We start from the raw sequence: 20260 nt of genomic DNA, 5'->3' as shown, positions 1-20260 counted from the left end.
TATGTAAAGAACTGGAATATTTACAAGAGCGAGATTCGAAGTCGTGCCAATTGAATTGACCTTATACTTTTAGGTTTAGAGATATATTTAGTTATCTAAAAATTTTATATCAACATCAAGGTAAATACATACATATTTAACACAAATTTAAACATTAACAATCGTTGGGATTCTACTAGCAATACAAGATTTGTTGTTATTGTATGTATGTAAATAACCCTGCAGGTAGCATAGATTCCTAACAGTAAATGAGTAATTAAATTTGTTTACATTGACACAATTCTCATTATTTTCTTATGTATGTATATGTTTGTAGTAGTGGATATTTAAAGTAGCTACTTTTAGGAAATGCATTAATATACTTGTCAGTTACTCAAATCAATTATGTAATGGCGTCATATTTGTACTTCGATATTTTAGATATAATGAATTAAACCATCACCGAGTGGAGTCAAGCAGAATATCTTTGTATGCGTTTAATTTGTTTATACATTTATATAATCAAATTTGTTTACTAATACCCAATCAAATAAAATATTGATCTTATTTTGTAAAATATTTTTGTAAAGTATACCTTAAAGTTACGAGCTGCCTTGGTCTTAAATTCAATGTGTACTTCGTTTTTTATTTGTTATTTTATATAGTTTTATATAGGGTTATTTTAATTACTTTATAATAATTGTCTATTAGGAAATAAAAGCACTTCTCTTCTAGGTTTCTTTAAAGCAGGTTTTGCCAAAGAATGATAAACATATACAAATGCATTAAATATTCAAAATTCTTTCCGCCCGCGGAAGTTATCGATTTGAAAACTATGAATGCCTGTGAAATCGTTTTTGTCTCAGATCCTCCATAATGTTTTCATACTCTCGCAACATGCTGTACAGAGTATAATAATTTTGTTAACAATAAGAAACAAAACCGGATGAAAGGATTACCTTGCTTTGTAAACTCGGCCTTTCTTGTTGTTTATGCGTTTTTTATTGCCACCCTTAGTCATTTAACAAACCACAATCTACTAAATGAATTTTTTTTGCGTTAAGTGGCACATCTAGGAACTCGAAACCACGTATTATTTAAGAATCTCATTTCAAATACTAAAAAAGAGCATGGATATAAGAAATTTGGAAAATCGTTTCTAGTTAGTGAAGATTGTGCCGTATATTCTAACTTTCTGAACTGTGAACTTTGTTAAGACATATTTTCACACCGGTGCCACTTATTCTTCAACAAGAAATCGATTTTAAGAACATTCTTTATAATCAATAAAGTGTTTGTGTGGCTTTAAAACTTTTAATACCAACATGCGATTGGTGAATGGCGAGTTCATGCGTCGAAAGTAGTATATGTACGTCAGCTATTGAAGACATTACATTATTACATATGTATATTGAGGATTCGTGTTTATAACATTTACATTTAATGCATTTCTAAAATCTCTCTATTTATGCTAAACACGATTTAATCATATTTAGTTCACATAAAAATTACAACAGTTTTACTAAAATACATAATTTGAATAGAATTATTTATATCATATATGCTATTAACTTAAGCATCTAGACTATTGAATATCTCTTAAGTAGTAAATAAGCAGAGCAAAGCTAATTGAATGAAAAGCTCTGCGATTTTAAACATGTAAGAGTATATTTGGTTAATTGGTGTTTAACGAAATGTTCTTGGACTGAATAGCTTCAAATCATGCTTGCGATGTTCACGAGTGTGGGGTTGTACTTGGGAGCGTGACTGCAGCTTACTTTTTCATATTGTGGTGCTTCTTGGGCAATCCATAAAAGTATCGCATGTGATAATCTGCATTGTCATCAATTCTCTCGTTCCCAGCGCCATTTACTAGCACATTGTCATCATGTGCATCCAAATGCACTTTGTCGGACACATTTTTGGCCAGCGACCCTCCGTTGGCGAACGAGTCGACATTGGTACGACTGCTGTCGCCACCTGTGCCCTTGTCTTGAATTCGTCGTTCCGAAGTTTTACGGTCGCTAGTCAATTCATTTTCTTTGTTGTTGTAAATATTTGTGTCACCATCTTCGGCCCCATTTTCAAGTGAGTCGATATACCAAGAGGTCGCCTGCCCGTTTAGGTCGTCTTTGCTTTCAGCTGCCCCCAGGATGGCATTGTATATGGGAGCTTGTCGTTGTAGGTAGTCATATGTGGATACATCTGGTGTGTACTCTAATTGATTAGTGTAATGTGGCTGCCACAACTGTTGCAGTTGGAGTTGCGATTGTTGTTGATAATGGGGAACGCGATACGTGTATATTTGCGGAAGATAAGGACTGTTCTTGGGGGAGTATTCAAATTGTTGTTGTGCTTCCGATAGATGCTTATAGCCGTAGTCACCGTCATTGTTCAGCATGCGTTTACCGACGTTCTTCAATATGGCGCGGTTCAATTCCACCTGTTGCAGCCATGAAAGAAATTCGCAAAAAAATTAATAAATAGTAAATTCAATGAGTGATTTGCTCGCTCCTGGGAAATTCAAGCGTATTTTTAAATTTAATAAAGCGGGTGGAGAAAGCAGGGATAGAGTTAATCAAAGTTCATTTTTGATCAATTTTCTGCGAAGAATTTACGCTGTGGTATGCTAATCTATGTATTGCAATGATAATCTATCACCAGCCACGACTAAAAAATACCATTATGTCTAATATTTTAATAATTATGTATGTATATATATGCATATACCAACATATACCACGCAGTCAACTCAACTAGTTAAAAATTAGTTTGCAACTAAGGGTAGCAAGTACAACTAGTCAGCATACTGACACACAGAAGTAACTAGTTTTGTAGTTTTAGGACGACTCTTTCAAGTTATGGAGTAGTATTAATGCTGGCTGGCTAGATTAATGCTTTCCTGTAGAGTACTTTAACATACAGGTATGTATGTTTAGATATGGTGATGGAATGACTAATTGACTATCAGGTTATTTATCTTATCTTCTGCATTCAACACGGCGCTATACAACTTGTCACTTATGCACTCACTCCCATTCAAGAATACATCTGCATGATTGGTATGTTTGCATGTAGATACACCATAAAACATGGCTATCTATGTACATACTTCACTTTTTTCAAAGCAGATGTGGAATGGCATTGACGATGAGTTGACAAATCAATTTATCATGCGTTTCGTTTCGACAAGAGTTTCTGCTGTTTGCATAGAGCCGTTTATGGAGACGAGCATAATATTCGATATGTCGTAGATGTGTATGTATACCTGTGTATACAATGTACATAAATATATTTAAGTAAAAGAGCATAATATTAGATATAACGTAGATATGAATGTATACCTGTGTATACCATGTACATAAATATATTTAAGTAAAAAATATAAATTAGAGAATAACTCCTACACACTTTGGAAGTTGGGGTTGATTTAAAGGTAAAGCGTAATTATTTGAGTAATTGATCGATTAACTCTTTGTAAACATAATTTACAAAAATTCTATTTAGAGCTTTATTATCACTACAATATTTTTCAATTTGATTACCTGTCTTGTGTTCTCCTTCATTTGCCTTCTAGCAATTTCTAGCAACAAACGTTGTCGCAGCACATCCAATGGATTCACAATTGACAGAGATGGTTTGTTACGTTTCTCCAGCGAGAAAACCTCCTGTGAACAAATAATAAAAATAACAAATAAATCAATATACATATCACGGGTTTAATTAATCCACAATGTTTTTAGTAATAATTGAAAATTTACTGTTCCAAAAAGCAGAAAGGATTTATTAATGAACTATTTCGTTTCTCACTCCGCCAAATTAAAACTTGGAACATTTTACGCTTGTATTTTTTGTCTTACGCTTTTATTTTCCACTTTTAAAACAAAGACTAGTGGATTTATTCTGAAATTAACACTACATAGTTTTGTAACTATTTCGTTCTGGTATGGGACTGATATATTACATTTCACATCATTTGCTTGTACACAGTCGCTGGCTATTTGGGACACGTGTCTACATATGTACATGTATGTATGTATGGAGGCTTAAGCCTTTAGCAAAATATCCATGTTTGTACAGCTATAAATGGATGTGATGAAGTTTTAAGCAAATAATGCAATTTCCGAAATTGATAACGGATGTTTTTACAGTTACCCAACTGAAGACAATTTCATTGTGCACGGCATTACGCGCCTGTATTGATTTTATATTACTGTTGCAAGTACATATCTATGGTGCATTAAGCGGCATACGCATATGTACATACATATGCCCATAAACGTACAAGTTATGCGAGCATGCATAAGAGCAGATTGCCATTAACGAAAATGTGGACAATTCAATCGTCAGCATGGCCGATATTGATGAAAACAGTTGTGCAACGTTCAACAAAAAAGTCGTTAATAGTTACAGTAAACCTCAACTGAATAATATCATGTGCTTTTTTTTACTTTTTCTAAGTGTATCTAACTCAGGTTGCTTATACGCACTGCAGCCCTTGAATTATTTCTATCAATAAAAAGACGCTTATAGTCGTCACAGACCAGTTTTCATCATGTGCCACGATATTATTTATATTATTTTTGAGCTATGTAATTATGTCTCCCAGATTGACTACGAAGTAAGAAAAATTAGCTTGCAGTTAACAAAAGATGAATAAAAAAGAAATGTTTTAGATTTGGAAATTAGCGCAATCACGCACATAAACTTTTTGTTGACTTTGGAGTTTTATAAACATAAACAAGCCATGGAATATCAGAAGCACATGTGAGGGGCAATGCTCTTCTTACTTCAATGTCGCACCCACAATCTCCGCATGCATTTGTATCTGTTTAAATACGAAGAATGCTACTGTTCCAGTATATTTGCGCCATTCTACGAGTATCTGTGTGGACTGGACACGCAGCTGCTTATAGCTGCTTATTAAAAACTTTGTGACTTATGCGAATACATGCTGAACAAACAGCGGTTGTGAGGGGAGTCAAAATTTTCAGCTCTTAAGTTGTATGAATGCGTGTGGAATGAAAGCGAAAATAAATGACGATAAATGTGAAACCCCCCTTTTGATGACGACCACGGCAAACGTATAAAGGACTATGATTTGAGGGCATGCACCTGGAATGTCCGGACTCTTAATTGGGAAGGTGCCTCTGCCCAGCTGGTTGATGTCCTCATACAACTAAAGGCTGACATCACCGCCGTCCAAGAAGTGCGATGGACGGGACAAGGACGGAAGAAGGTGGGTCCTTGTGACATCTACTACAGCGGCCATATAAAGGAGCGCAAATTCGGTGTTGGATTTGTGGTGGGAGAGAGACTACGTCGCCGAGTCCTGGCATTCACCCCGGTGGATGAACGTCTTGCCACAATCCGCATCAAAGCGAGGTTCTTCAACATATCGCTGATTTGCGCCCACGCCCCAACGGAAGAGAAGGACGATGCGACCAAAGATGCTTTCTATGAGCGCCTAGAACGCATCTATGAGCGCTGCCCCCGCCACGATGTCAAAATCGTGCTTGGCGATTTTAACGCCAGGGTGGGTAAAGAAGGTGTCTTTGGCACAACAGTCGGAAAATTCAGCCTCCATGACGAAACATCGCCAAACGGCCTGAGGCTGATCGACTTCGCTGGGGCCCGAAATATGGTTGTCTGTAGTACCAGATTCCAGCATAAAAAAATTCATCAAGCAACGTGGCTGTCCCCTGATCGAAACACGCGCAATCAAATCGATCACGTTGTGATAGACGGAAGACATGTCTCCAGTGTTTTAGACGTGCGTACGCTCCGAGGACCAAACATTGACTCGGACCATTATCTAGTAGCAGCAAAGATACGCACTCGCCTCTGTGCAGCAAAGAACGCCCGTCAACAAACACAAGGAAGGTTCGACGTCGAAAAGCTGCAATCACAACCGACAGCCGAACGATTTTCTACTCGACTTGCACTCCTGCTCTCTGAGAGCACTCATCAGCATCTCGATATAAGGGAGCTGTGGAACGGCATCTCAAACTCATTGCATACCGCTGCAGCCGAAACAATTGGTCTCCGGCAACGCCAAAAAACCAGTTGGTACGATGAGAATTGTCGTTCCGCAGTGGAGAGAAAACAGACTGCCTACCTCGCAACGTTGCGATCGACCACAACACGTTCGGGGTGGGATAGATATCGAGAACTGAAGAGGGAAGCGAGACGCATTTGCAGACGTAAAAAGAAAGAGGCCGAAATGCGTGAGTATGAAAAGCTTGAAAAGCTGGCCGACATGGGTAATGCTCGAAAATTTTATGAAAAGATGAGGCGATTAACAGAAGGTTTCAAGACCGGAGCATTATCATGTAGGGACCGAGAAGGTAATCTGGTAACGGATGTCCAGAGCACACTGGGATTATGGAGGGAACACTTCTCCGACCTGCTCAATGGCAGTGAAAGTACAACACCAGGAGATGGCGAACCCGATTCCCCAATCGATGACGATGGAATAGATGTTCCACTACCCGACCATGAAGAAATTCGAATAGCAATTACCCGCTTGAAGAACAACAAAGCGGCGGGGGCTGATGGATTACCGGCCGAGCTATTCAAATACGGCGGCGAAGAACTGATAAGGTGCATGCATCAGCTTCTTTGTAGAATATGGTCGGAAGAAAGCATGCCTGACGATTGGAATCTTAGTGTGCTCTGCCCAATCCATAAGAAGGGAGACCCCACAATCTGCGCCAACTACCGTGGTATAAGTCTCCTCAATATCGCATATAAGGTTTTGTCGAGCGTATTGTGTGAAAGACTAAAGCCCACCGTCAACGAACTGATTGGACCTTATCAGTGTGGCTTTAGACCTGGAAAATCTACAATGGACCAGATATTCACCATGCGCCAAATCTTGGAAAAGACCCGAGAGAGAAGAATCGATACCCACCATCTTTTTATCGATTTTAAAGCTGCCTTCGATAGCACGAAAAGGAGCTGCCTTTATGCCGCGATGTCTGAATTTGGTATCCCTGCAAAACTAATACGGCTATGTAAGCTGACGTTGAGCAACACCAAAAGCTCCGTCAGGATCGGGAAGGACCTCTCCGAGCCGTTCGATACCAAACGAGGCTTCAGACAGGGTGACTCACTATCGTGCGACTTCTTCAATCTATTGCTGGAAAAAATAATACGAGCTGCAGAACTAAATAGAGAGGGTACAATCTTCTACAAGAGTGTACAGCTCCTGGCGTATGCCGATGATATTGATATCATCGGAAGCAACAACCGCGCCGTTTGTTCTGCGTTTTCCAGACTAGATAAAGAAGCGAAGCGTATGGGTCTGGTGGTGAATGAGGACAAGACGAAATATCTCCTGTCATCAAACAAACAGTCAGCGCACTCGCGTCTTGGCTCCCACGTCACTGTTGACAGTCATAACTTTGAAGTTGTAGATAATTTCGTTTATCTGGGAACCAGCATTAACAACACCAACAATGTCAGCCTTGAAATCCAACGCAGAATCACTCTTGCCAACAGGTGCTACTTTGGACTGAGTAGGCAATTGAAAAGTAAAGTCCTCTCTCGACGAACCAAAATCAAACTCTATAAGTCGCTCATTATTCCCATCCTGATGTATGGCGCTGAAGCGTGGACGATGACAACATCCGATGAGACGACTCTTGGGGTTTTCGAGAGAAAGGTTTTGCGCAAGATTTATGGTCCTCTAAACATTGGCAACGGCGAATACCGCAGACGATGGAACGATGAGCTGTACGATTTATACGACGACATTGACATAGTTCAGCGAATAAAAAGACAGCGGCTACGCTGGCTAGGTCATGTTGTACGGATGGAAGAAAACACTCCAGCTCTGAAAGTATTCGATGCAGTACCCGCTGGAGGAAGCCGCGGAAGAGGACGACCTCCACTCCGGTGGAAAGACCAAGTGCAAAGTGACCTGGCTTCACTTGGTGTTTCCAGTTGGCGCCAAAAAGCAAAAAGGAGAAATGAGTGGCGCGCTCTGGTGGATTCGGCTATAATCGCTTAAAGCGGTTCCTACGCCAAATATATATATATATATAAATGTGACTGTTGAATGTGCCGCTTGGGAAACTTATGATTGTGTTGCTGATTTGGAAGAAAACATGCGTAAATGAAGATTATGCTCGGCTCATTTGGTATCAACAATTAGCTGTCAAATAAAAGTTTGTACACGGGAATGGGGGCAAAGGCGAGTATGGAAGGGGACAGAGAAGGTTGTGTTGTTTTCAAAGCGGATTACAGGGGAAAGTTGTACGTCAGGTTGGCCTGCGAGTATTATGCAAATAACGAGCAATTTATTTCACGCCGCGGTAGTGTTATTGATGGAAACGTTATAAAAACCCGTAAAGTGCGTGGTGTTGCCAATTAAAGTACTCCTTTATTGATTATGTGCGAAAGAAATGATTAATGTTAATTAAATGAAGGTAATGTCAAGAGCTCGATTTATGGCGCTCGCAAATTACCCAAAAGTGCATGAGTGGGAATACCTGGGTTTTTTGGGACTTCGATAATCCACTAGAAATAATGTATTGCTGCAATTTTGTGCGTTTTGAGGAAATATATAAGTAATGGTATAATATTGAAAAAATGTTCCTTTTGGCAACAGTTATAGATAGATTTCACGATTGGTAGTATCTTCGTTGTATTATGCTTTACTTTAAGGAAATATTTTTTTGAAACTTTGTAATCAAGTTCCAGAACACTTCGTTGTACTTTATAAGGTGTTATTTCAAAAGTACAACACTTTTTTTAGCACTAAAACTTAAATAAGGGCTAATATTTTGCGCAAGTGGCCCATTCTTAGTAATTCTTAAATATGATCCGCCTACCAATCGTAGGGATAAGCCAATAAAGTGACTCATTGCCGATGTATACGAATTGTCCATAAATTTAACGTCCATAATACGAGTTTTGGAAATGAATTTGTGATAGTACACATTCATCCGGTGTAATTTGATTGTTGAACATAAATGGCAAGGTGATGGGTTTCCTACTGATGTGTTGCCAACTGACTTTATTGCAATCCCTCTAAATCCAAATCATATATCCCAGGCGATCAGCTCACAATATAAGTAGCTACTTTTATAAATCACTAATGTATATAAAAAACTGTGGGGGTTGGGGTCATATGTAGAAGTTCACGCAAGTGAGGAAAGTTTCTGATTGCCATTCACTTGGGAGTGGCCTGGAACGATTCTTTTACATATGACTCAAGCAGCTCACGACTTCCGGTTTCAGACCAAGTATCCCCTGGGTAGCTAACAGACATCCGTTTGGAGGCGAGCTTAAGTGAGAAAGCGAAGCCCGCTTCTGCGGTTGTGCGTAGGGTTTGAGACCCACCACATAAAAAAACCTCCCCAATGAAAAAACAATCAGAGCGCTCCGTCAGGATCGGGAAGGACGTCCCCGAGCCGTTTGATACCAAACGAGGCTTCAGACAGGGTGACTCACTATCGTACGGCTTCTTCAGTTTATTACTGGAAAAAATAATACTAGTTGCAGAGCTAAATAGAGAAGGTACAATCTTCTAAAAGAGTGTACAGCTGCTAGCGTATGCCGATGATATTGATATCATCGGAAGCAACAACCGATTTTTCCAGACTAGATAAAGAAGCGAAGCGTATGGTCTGGTGGTGAATGAGGACAAGACGAAATATCTCCTGTCATCAAACAAACAGTCAGCACACTCGCGTTTTGGCTCCCACGTCACTGTTGACAGTCATACCTTTGAAGTAGTAGATAGTTTCGTCTACTTGGGAACCAGCGTTAACAACACCAACAATGTCAGCCTTGAAATCCAACGCAAAATCACTCTTGCCAACAGGTGTTACTTTGGACTGAGTAGGCAATTGAAAAGTAAAGTCCTCTCTCCCCGAACAAAAATCAAACTCTACAAGTCGCTCATTATTCCCGTCCTGATGTATGGCGCCGAAGCGTGGACGATGACAACATCCGATTGGACGATTCTTGGGGTTTTCGAGAGAAAGGTTTTGAGATTTATGGTCCTCTGAACATTGGCAACGGCGAATACCGCAGACGATGGAACGATGAGCTGTACGATTTATACGACGACATTGACATAGTTCAGCGAATAAAAAGACAGCGGATACGCTGGCTATGTCATGTATATATATATAAAACTATGTAACTTTCGCCAAGTACAGGTAACGTTTCCCCCACCTAAATATACACATTAGAAAGTGGCCAAAAATCTTATCTTACTTGTATTGACTTGATGTCCGCGTAGTCGATAGGATATCCGACAACATCGCTGTGGTGGTACCGTTGTTGAGCCGTGCACACAAGCCGCGCTGCGCAAATCAGCACTATGATGGGGCAAAGTCTCGTAGTAGCTTTCATAGTACTGCAAAAAAATAAAATAAATAATGTTATTGGATTTGTGCAACTATCTGAGCGATGAACGAACAGTCTCTAAAAAGTTGTTTTTATTTATTGCCGCATAAATCGTAGCGATGCAACTCCCGAAAATTCCCATATGTGCATTCTGACGACGAAAATGTCATAAACTTATACTATATATGGAAATTGCTGGAACATTTGATGGATGCGGCCAAGAGAAAAGCCGGAGTGAGTGATTTGTGGTGGAGTCATGCTCATGACAAATGAGCTAAACAAATAAATAATTTATTCCTTTAATTTCCACAAAAGAACAACTTTTTGACCACTCACTTTTATAGATCTATAATACAGTATGGTGAACAATGAGTTGCAGAGTGGCAACTGCAACTGAAAATGAAAGCCACAGGATTATGATCAATCAATGTTATATATGGGTGGGGTTATGGTAATTTATGAAAAATAGGACGTTGACAAGACAATTATTTCTAGTTAAGAACATTGAATGGGGGAATGATCACTTACGCGATGCCTTTACTATCTTTAAAATAGTGCTTCGAAATGATTTCGTAAAAACTTTATAGTCCATCTGTATTTAAAATGAACTATATTAATAACAATTTGTTGACCTACTTTAAAATAATGTTAATAACTTGTAGAGATGACTTTAAATGACAATGGCGGCCTACCTCGCCATTATTTTGAATTGCAGGTCCACGGGTGTATGTATATGTAACATCAACATCATATGCGCCATCAGTCAAGCAATCGTAACGCCATTCTAGCAGTATTTGTTTGAATGAGTTTGAAAGCTTTGATCGCTTACCCCAATAAAACGTCGACGATTTATTCGTGGTTATATACATATAAAAAGTGTTTATGAATATAAACATATACATAGATACGAACACATATAGGAAATATACGAATATTTGAAATAGTGCGTACATACATATGTATGTATGAGTATGAATGGGCTACATGTGTGTACTATAGGTCGACAATTGCCACTGATGCATTTCGTGCTGTCATTGCCATGCATCAGTTCTCAGTCATTCGTCTATTCAGGATGCAATCATCGACACACATGAGAACATCGCGAATGTATTGCTGATTTGTTTTTTATTATTCAAACTCCGCATACACGTACCAACAACAAACAAATACATAAATAAGCACATACACATAGCCTATAAATTTCCAATAAAGCGCTGACATGTCGATACTACTTTATTATGGTCCTGTAGAATTTCCGAATTTCATGATATCAATTATTGGCACAACAATAAACATTGCTGTATGCCATTAGTTTTTAATTATTCACAAAGGATTTCGATATAGAAAATTCAGTTATACAGTTACATGTATATGTATGTATGTATATAAACAGTTAGTGACGATTTAATTAACTCATTTTATATTTTAAAATGTAACAACAAGTAATTTATTTCAAATTACTAATTATTTATATTTTTGAGAAAGACATGAATTATATATTTATAAAACCGCGTATATCACTTTCCAAGTAACGGTATTTTCTTTATTCAAAATTCGGACATTCTTAGTTTATACATATATATGTGTATGTATGTCTGTACATTTCTACTAATAACTTCAAAATAAACAAGCACCAGCATGCCTGTAATTTTGAGGGAATTTGTGTTCGAAACTATTGGAGGAAATATCGTGCATAGCTTTTTATGCATACTCTATAGATGCCAAAGACCAAAAATGTTGTGTAACAAGTTAAACATCTACTTGCATACATGTACATATGTATGTATGTTGTATGTATATAAATACCGTTTGAACGTAAGAGAAGCTAAAAGTTAGATTTGCTGCGGTAAATTCAAACAATTTTCGAACAAAAATGAGCTTGGATCTGATACACGAGAATTTTATCAAAACGTTTAAATATGTGTCCTACAATTACTTGACTGTTATATCATTATTATTCAGGAAGTAAGCAATATGTAGAGCAAGTACTGAAATGCCTTCCAATGGTTAAACAAAATGTTAGCAGAACCTTAAAGGGTTAATACATATATGAATTGGAAGCAAATTAATATATAATGAAATAAGTTCCCAAACCTAATTGACTGTCGGTGATATTCCCAGGAAAGTTAGTCGAATCTTACTAAAGATATCCTTTCCAAAGTTTGACTCACGGACCACACATGAAGATTGCGCAGTCGATTAGTCTCTTTAGTAAGAACATTGGAAAAATTTACATATTTAAGCCTTGATACCTTGTAGAGCCAAAATATATACTCAGTTGTCAATTATGAATAAATATTTGCAATATTTCGAACATAATTGCCAGTTAAACATAATAGCTTTAGCAACTGGGCAAGTGAAAGTAAAAACATTGTTTTTAACAATTTTTGCATTGCAATGTCATTGAAACAGATAAATCGGTTAGAATGCTTGATTAGATTTAAAATAATATATGCAATTATGGTAAATTGGGTAAGACGAGTTGTTCATTGGTTTCTGTTTTTTTTTCATTTTGTCTGTAAGGATTTCAGGACAAATTGATCATTGTTTTAAATCGCACCCGAATTCCTAATCTCCAAAAATTATCCCTTTGACGAGTGTACACATATCTTACTCGTCGCTTCAACTCAAAGGTTTAGTAACTACTGAAATAACTTGCGTCAACTTGACACATGGTAGTTCTTGATTATGTCCTTTTCCTGTACTTACCTACATTTTGTGCATATTTCATTTGTGTAGCAAATCCTTAGGCTAACTTTCGGACAAAAGTTGCCCAATTTATTGTCTCTTTATCTCTATTCTCATTATGCACGCTTTTGTTTGCATGCAGGTGAGAACGTATATACTGTCTAAACATCTAGGAAGTAGGCATATATACATATACATATATATGTTATATACAATATATTTGTACACTCATAAATCTGCTTATTTGATGTACAAACCTGGTCCTTAACTGATTAAATCGTTATTTCTTTGAATTTGTTTTTCTCACCATTTCCATAGTCAAAGGATATGTGTGCACATGTTCGTTCAAATCATGTCTGAAAATCTCTACTCGTAGCGCGTAGTAATCGCGGAATGGTTTGGAATCCATAAAGCCCCTTTCAACTCTTATACAATATATACATATGTTTGTATATTCAACTATGCCGAAATTGTAACCGTTAACGTAGCAGAATGTGTGGATGTGTAGACATTGGTGTTGCCTTTTTTATCCAAGCACAGGTGAAAAATTGTTTTCTATTTGTCAGTTTTGAGTGCGCCTGTGGCTAAAATATAAGTGGTTTTTATTTTCGTTCTCCAATATTTACTGAGTTAACCCAAAGTTCTTCTTCAGTTCTTTTCCTTTATAAATAGGTACATGTGCATTTTGAAGCAACAAATCAAATCAAGAAAGGAAAAGCAAAGTTCGGGTGTAACCGAACATTTTATATTCTCGCAATATATTATTATTTACTTAATGTTATTAAGTCCTAGATATTCGGCATAAAGTCCACTAGAATAACAAAAACCATTATATTCGCGAATAATATATGAAGATAGGGTAATTCCTCGATCGATTTAAACTATTTAGTAATCCAGAATTATATTTTCACATAATTTTGCTAAGAAATCTCTCACATTAACCGATATACACGGTATAAAGCTCGCAGGAAATTTGAAAAACCATATATAGGGCCTCATTTTGCCCACTTGGCACCTTGAATTTGTTTGGAATATCTGAGAGATTTACCAATATTTTTGGTAAGAAGTTAGTCACACGGACTGAGGTTTTCAGTCCGATTTCGGAGATTTTTAGACGGGCGATGTCACATTAGAAATGCAGTATTTGTGTATGTAAAGTTGTTTTCATTTAGGTATTGTAAAGTGAACGAATCCTATGAACTTCAAAAGTGTGGTTTAAGGAAAGTAGATTGTAAGTAGTTGTGAACCGATTTCGCCCATATTCAAATGCTATTGGAATGCCAAAACAATATTATGAAACGAATTTCGTTGAAATTGTTGGGCGGCGGTGTCGCCCATTTTTTACCAATCTTAATACAGCTTTTTTGTACCACCTTTAATAAAATTTTGGGTTTCTGGTGTTTTTTCCTGATGGAATTAAAGCACTTTTAGTAGTTTTGAAATTAACCTTTGATTGGGAGATAGGTGGGGTTATATTCTGATTTCATCCATTTTCAAGGTGCATAATGAAGTTCCTAAGGGAAATGATTATAGAAAGTTTGGTTGATATGGCTTTAGTAGTTTGTGAGATACAGTAGTTTTCCGAAATAACGAACACATTAATTGTCAGGCCTGTTCGTTACATCGAATTTTAATTCCAGTACTCACTTAGAAGTATGTTTTTCAATAAAAATTAGTTAAATACTCTTTTAACTTAATTGTTTACACAATTCCGACTATGGTGTTGATCAATAAGTTTAAGCTTTTCTATCAAGTTAAAACATTTTCTCGTACTCATTATCTCAATTTGCACATTTCTTTTGAATTTTTTCATGTTCTTTTGTTTATTTTGTTTTTACTAACATTTTATTTAATTTATAACTTTTTCTACCGTATTCGTATTCGTTAAACTGAGTACTTACCCATCCCCGATATTCGTTGTTTAAGGTACTCAATCTAATATATTAGCTTGTTCGTTATAAGCGGCGGTAAAAACATAAAGCCTCATCAGATACTGATCGTTGTCAATAATATTTGTTCATCATTTTCTTACTGATGATACTAATATCCAGCTATTCTGACTATATTTATTTATATATTCCGACCCCATTTGTCTATATATTAATTTGACGCAAAGCGTTAATGAAAATTAAAGTCCAATTATTGAATTTTATTTGCAATTCAACAAAACATTTGAAAGTACAATAACACACATCACACACATCTGATTGCATCTGGTTGCCAACCATCAGCGTTAAAAAAGGAAACTTTTTTCTCAAGGAAGGCCCCCTACGCGGTGGCAACGGCGCGGGGCAGATTGTTAATGACACGCATTAAAATGCACGCGATTTTCTGTTTATTCAAATCCATGTGCTGAGGTGAATAAGCGTTCGTTCTCATATTTGAGCCAGAGCTAATTTTTTGGGCACAGACAAGAAACGAAATGTCGAACGTGACGCATTGCTTCCTATTAATAGATTTGTAAGCTGTTTTTATTATCCTTAGGATATTGATTTTTTTAAGCATTTAAGACCATATTTGCTATTTTGCCATGAAGGTATCGCCATACAACTTGTTCTCTGTATACAAATAAGTTTCGTGTACACTAAAAATGAAATTATTTTTTGATTAGGGTCTATTTGTTTAGATAAATGTGAGCTGTTATCTGTTATGTTTTGAATAAATAAAGGTAACAAGTATATGCGAAGGTGTGCATGTTGTCAAACAACAATTTTGCTCAAAGGGATTTGAAAAAGTAAAGCCAAATTATGCCGAAGTTAAAAACTCTGCAAGTGGTAAATGGTATAAAAGAAAAGGTTGTGAGAAAATAAATCTCGTGGGTGAATTTAAAGTATTTACAAGAAGAGTTATGCAATTTTCTTTACTATATGACAAATGCAACTATTGAGAGAGATATTTATATTACATACATCCTAAATAACAAAATATGCAGCGATGCCTTATGTTATATAATGAAATGATTTGCTCAGGAATGAGTTTGCAGCTACTTAATAGATGGAGAAACAATTAAATTCCTTATTTTTTATTTTCCTCTTGCTACATTGTATGTTCTCTGAATGTTTTTAATTTAATATAGTCTCTTGCGAAACGCATACAAATAGATATGCCAATTCTTGTTAGTCATTGAATTGCGTATTGCGTCAGGACCAAATGGGACGGCACTGTCTCAACTTGGTTGCCGCACTTCCGCCTGTCTTTCAGAGTCTACTTGTTTATGTATTATATGTATATGCGTGCGTGTGCACAAAGCAAGTCTTTATATATATATATATATATGTAATATAATTAATATATGTACAGAAGGATACTAAGTAGTCACACATTGCTCCAGCCATAATAGTGTCTAGTAGGCACGTCTCGTCATTTTCTCCACAAATTCACATCCACATTTCGAATGCTTTCACTAATGTTATTGTACTGTAGAACTTTAAGTGCTGTACTTATCACTTGACAATAATGGATTCGGAAAATGATTTAATTTAATAAATTATTTCCAGCATTCGAATAGCAGCCAAAAGGCCTTTTCTTCTGCCACCGACAAGCGTCTTCAAGCATTTACCTTGAAACTAATTCAATTCCATTGGTGTTAACGTTGCCACAAGCACCGTAATTTCTGTAACTTCTGTATTTTCTATAATATTTTAACGCCCTAAAACTTTTGGTATTTGGTCGGTGTTTGCAGGGTTAAAAATAGCTTCAAGTCAAGTGTGTGTTGCTAAGAAAAACAGCATTGTTTGTATTCGAGTAAGCTAAATACATAAAGTTCAGTTAAATGTTTGCGGACTATGTAAAGAAACATGCCTGCGTACTGGACTTAACTAATTGAGAATCCAGCTCTGTTTGCTTAAGTATTGCTCCTCCACTGACTCTATTGAAATTTCATTATTAGCAATTACAATGAGATCTTACTAACAATGCCATTAAGACAATAATTTAATTTATTTTTTTATACAAACAATATGCTTAATAGCAAATTAATTCTAACTAATTAATAATTAATATTTTTTATAATTTGTTGTGGGATTTGATTATATTTTGTTTTTATGTTAAAAATACTTTAATATATCAATAACATAAGTTGTCGCGTAATCAGAGTTTATTTAAGCACCGTAAACATCGTAACCATGCAATCTAAACCTTTGGCAAAATGTTTGCTTTCGTTCTTGCTGTAAAATGCCGCTGTTTGAAATTTAATATCGCATGTAACTATAAGCTTTCTAAGAGCTTTTAGCTATGCTATATAAATATTAATGATGAATTGGTTCTTTATATCAGCATTTGCTTGGCGTTTGACAATATTTTTTTAAACAAAACTAAAAAAGTAGAAATATTCCATTACTCTTACACATTTTTACTATCAACTCGGTATTTTGTGTGCTGAATCTGTGTATCTGAAAGTATTTAATATATTTTCTATTGAAAGTAAACTACGTAAGACTTGCCATTGTTGAGGACCACATTTGAAAATTCTTTCACACCAATCATTGTAGATTGCGAGGAAAAATAAATATTTCGGTTATTGTAATAAAAAATATTCGTATCTTTCGAAACTTGAAGGTGTAAATGAGTGGACATAATTTTTTCATAAGAAAATCCTCTAATAATTTTTGGCCCTGCTCCTTCAAGTTTTCAATTGGTATACATTCTGGTAACTGGAAAGTAGTTACCCCCTATGTAAAATAATAATAAATAATTAAAGTTGAAATTTTAGTGGACAAGCAGGAGACCGAGTAGCCGCATACAAACATATATTGTATCAATATTAACCGATGTGTGTCCGTTGCTACAGTCAGTGTGTTTGTTAGTCAAATTTTAGATTTTTAATTTAATAAAAGCATTTACATAAAACGTGAACGGCTTTGTGTGCCTATGCACGACACTTCGAAAGCCTTCGAGCCTTCAAGGCTCCGAAAACGCAACGAAGCGTTTAAATTGGGTTTCATTATTAATCGCTTATTAAATGAGAATCAATTCATTATGTACTTTGTCTGATATTTTACACTGCGCGACCTTTTAAGATTATTACTTGTTAAATAATTTAGAGACAAGTAAGCAAATACATCGGAGATGGTTGTAAAAGCTTCAACTGCTATTAGCTTTCTTTTACATGTCAGAACACAGGAGACATTAAAAGAAACCAGAAATAGTTTCGACTTTAAGGCTTCACAAATTAGAAACATTCCAGGTGTGGTTAAGAATTTAAAAAGCCTTCAAGACGACGCCTTAAGGTGTACCTACCGAGTTTCGTTGCTGCTGCTGCTGCTGCTAATCCAAAAAGTAAATTATTTGTTCAGGGAGTGTGATTGTACGGGAGCAGTATTTACTAAGTGGATTCCACTTGTCAACACAGACCCTATTTACTTAATTAAGCACAGTTAGGATGTTAGTGCAAGTTATATGTTGCACGAGCGAAAATTATGGTGTGCGGCAATTACAAATTCCACAGTGATGGTAACCAAACTTGTTAAGTTATTTCAGTTTAATTGGGATATTTTTAGTAACTTAATGATTGGATTTGAATGATGTTAAGCGTTATTTCATTTGGTATTTAAAAACCGCACTCTTTACACACACGCGTTGAACGCTGCTTGAATATCTCACACGCGCGCGGCTAATTGGAGCTAAGGTGGCACGTCCCAAATCAATTGCAATTTGAATTGCCCAGTGTTTAAGGATTAATGAATCTTTCTGCTTTCCGAATTTACAACCAAAAATTCCAACACTAATTTTATATATATATATATGTATGTATTGTGCGGATAACACGGCAAGATGCGTATTTTACGTTACTTTGCTTTCCGTTGCGTTCGAAAGTGAATCAAGCGAAATGCCGCTGTTTGCAGCGACCAAAGCAACAGGCTGACGACGAGTGAGCAACTCAGGATGAATTGCGGACTGTTGCTGGTTTTTATATTCAATGAAGAACAACAGCGGGATTGTTCAAAAGTATGAAATCGTGTCGCTTCGCTTCGGCATGTTGTTCGTTAGCCTTTGCGCGGGTGCGGGGTTGGTGCAGCTGGCAATGGTCTGTTGTCTTGCCGCGGCTTGTCGTGGGCATGCGTACATTCAAGCCATCCTGTACACTAACATTCATTAACCAACATGACTAGGATACGAATTGGTAACTACTTGTACAGCAGACTGTTGCATGCAACAGTGGCCCAACGCAGTGGAATTCCAATTTGAAAAACCTTACACGGATTTTTTTAATAGTTCGATAGTAGAAACGAATAAAAAGAATGCACTTTGTGGCGAAATAACGGTAATAAAGTATGGGCGCAATGGAAATGAGTCGGGGTGGGTACAACAAATTAATGTGCAACGAGTGAACGGTGATGTGAGATGAAAGGAGAGTCTTAAAAAAATAGCAAAAGCAATTAACAGCAGCTTCCGTTCGGTTTTTGTAATTTGGTTTCGAAACATCTCTGAAGCGATTAAATCGATGTCATATGAAGTAACGGCGTCAAAGGTTGATCTACTGACGCAATGTGACATTTTCGATTATACGTGTGCATCGCACATTTACACCTACATATGTAGGTTTGTAAACGCATGCATGAGTGTATTGTTAAATTTATTATTAAACATTTTAATTTGTCCGCGCTTCGCAACGCAATCCAATAATGAAAATATTCACCGACGACTCTATCTATGCGCTTAACTTTCAATTTTCACGCACAATTAACCTTCCCCATCTCGAGCTCGGAGAAATGAACACTCGTAGAACAATGTTACTCATCCGCCATGTCGCATAGCCCAGACTGACGAAAATCGCCAATACTGCGGCGAGTTTTTAATTACTTTGCTGTCAGCAAGCATTCCGTCATTTCTCTTCGTACACTTTAACGCTTCATCAGAGAGCAATTCTTGTTTTATGGCATCTGCGACATTAATAACGGGGCTGTCAAAATCGCTACTGTAATTGGTTAAAGATTCGCTGTCGTCCATGATGACAATGAACGTACGTACACCCATAAAAGCTGCATATGCTATTAAATCCTTTACGCCATTTGAATCTTTGTTACAATAATGACTTGATTCTAAAATTTGTACGATAATAATGTTTTTACGCCCACTGTGTATACAATTTATGATTTTAGACACTTTACGCTTACAGATAGTTTATTTTGAATGAATATGCCCATAAAAGTACTCATAATTTAGCATTTTAATAAAATATAATGGATATTAAAATTTACTTTATAACGAGTATATGTATATGTAAATGCAG

General features: G+C 36.6%; 1 protein-coding gene across 1 annotated transcript; it reads right to left on the bottom strand.

Annotated features, from left to right (window-relative positions):
- Positions 1–465: 465 nt before the first annotated feature.
- LOC105208404 (uncharacterized) lies at positions 466–18875 on the bottom strand. Its single transcript, XM_011178222.3, has 4 exons — positions 18268–18875; positions 10210–10351; positions 3525–3647; positions 466–2422 (listed from the first exon to the last, which is right to left on the bottom strand). The coding sequence occupies exons 2-4, from the start codon at positions 10345–10347 to the stop codon at positions 1754–1756; spliced, it is 930 nt and encodes a 309-aa protein (XP_011176524.2). The 5' UTR covers positions 10348–10351; positions 18268–18875; the 3' UTR covers positions 466–1753.
- Positions 18876–20260: the final 1385 nt, after the last annotated feature.

The sequence above is a fragment of the Zeugodacus cucurbitae genome, chromosome 2 (genome assembly GCF_028554725.1).
Source record: "Zeugodacus cucurbitae isolate PBARC_wt_2022May chromosome 2, idZeuCucr1.2, whole genome shotgun sequence".
In the NCBI taxonomy this organism is placed as follows: domain Eukaryota; kingdom Metazoa; phylum Arthropoda; class Insecta; order Diptera; family Tephritidae; genus Zeugodacus; species Zeugodacus cucurbitae.
The sequence above is the reverse complement of the archived record's forward strand: the minus strand, read 5'-3'. Positions and strand labels throughout refer to the sequence as shown.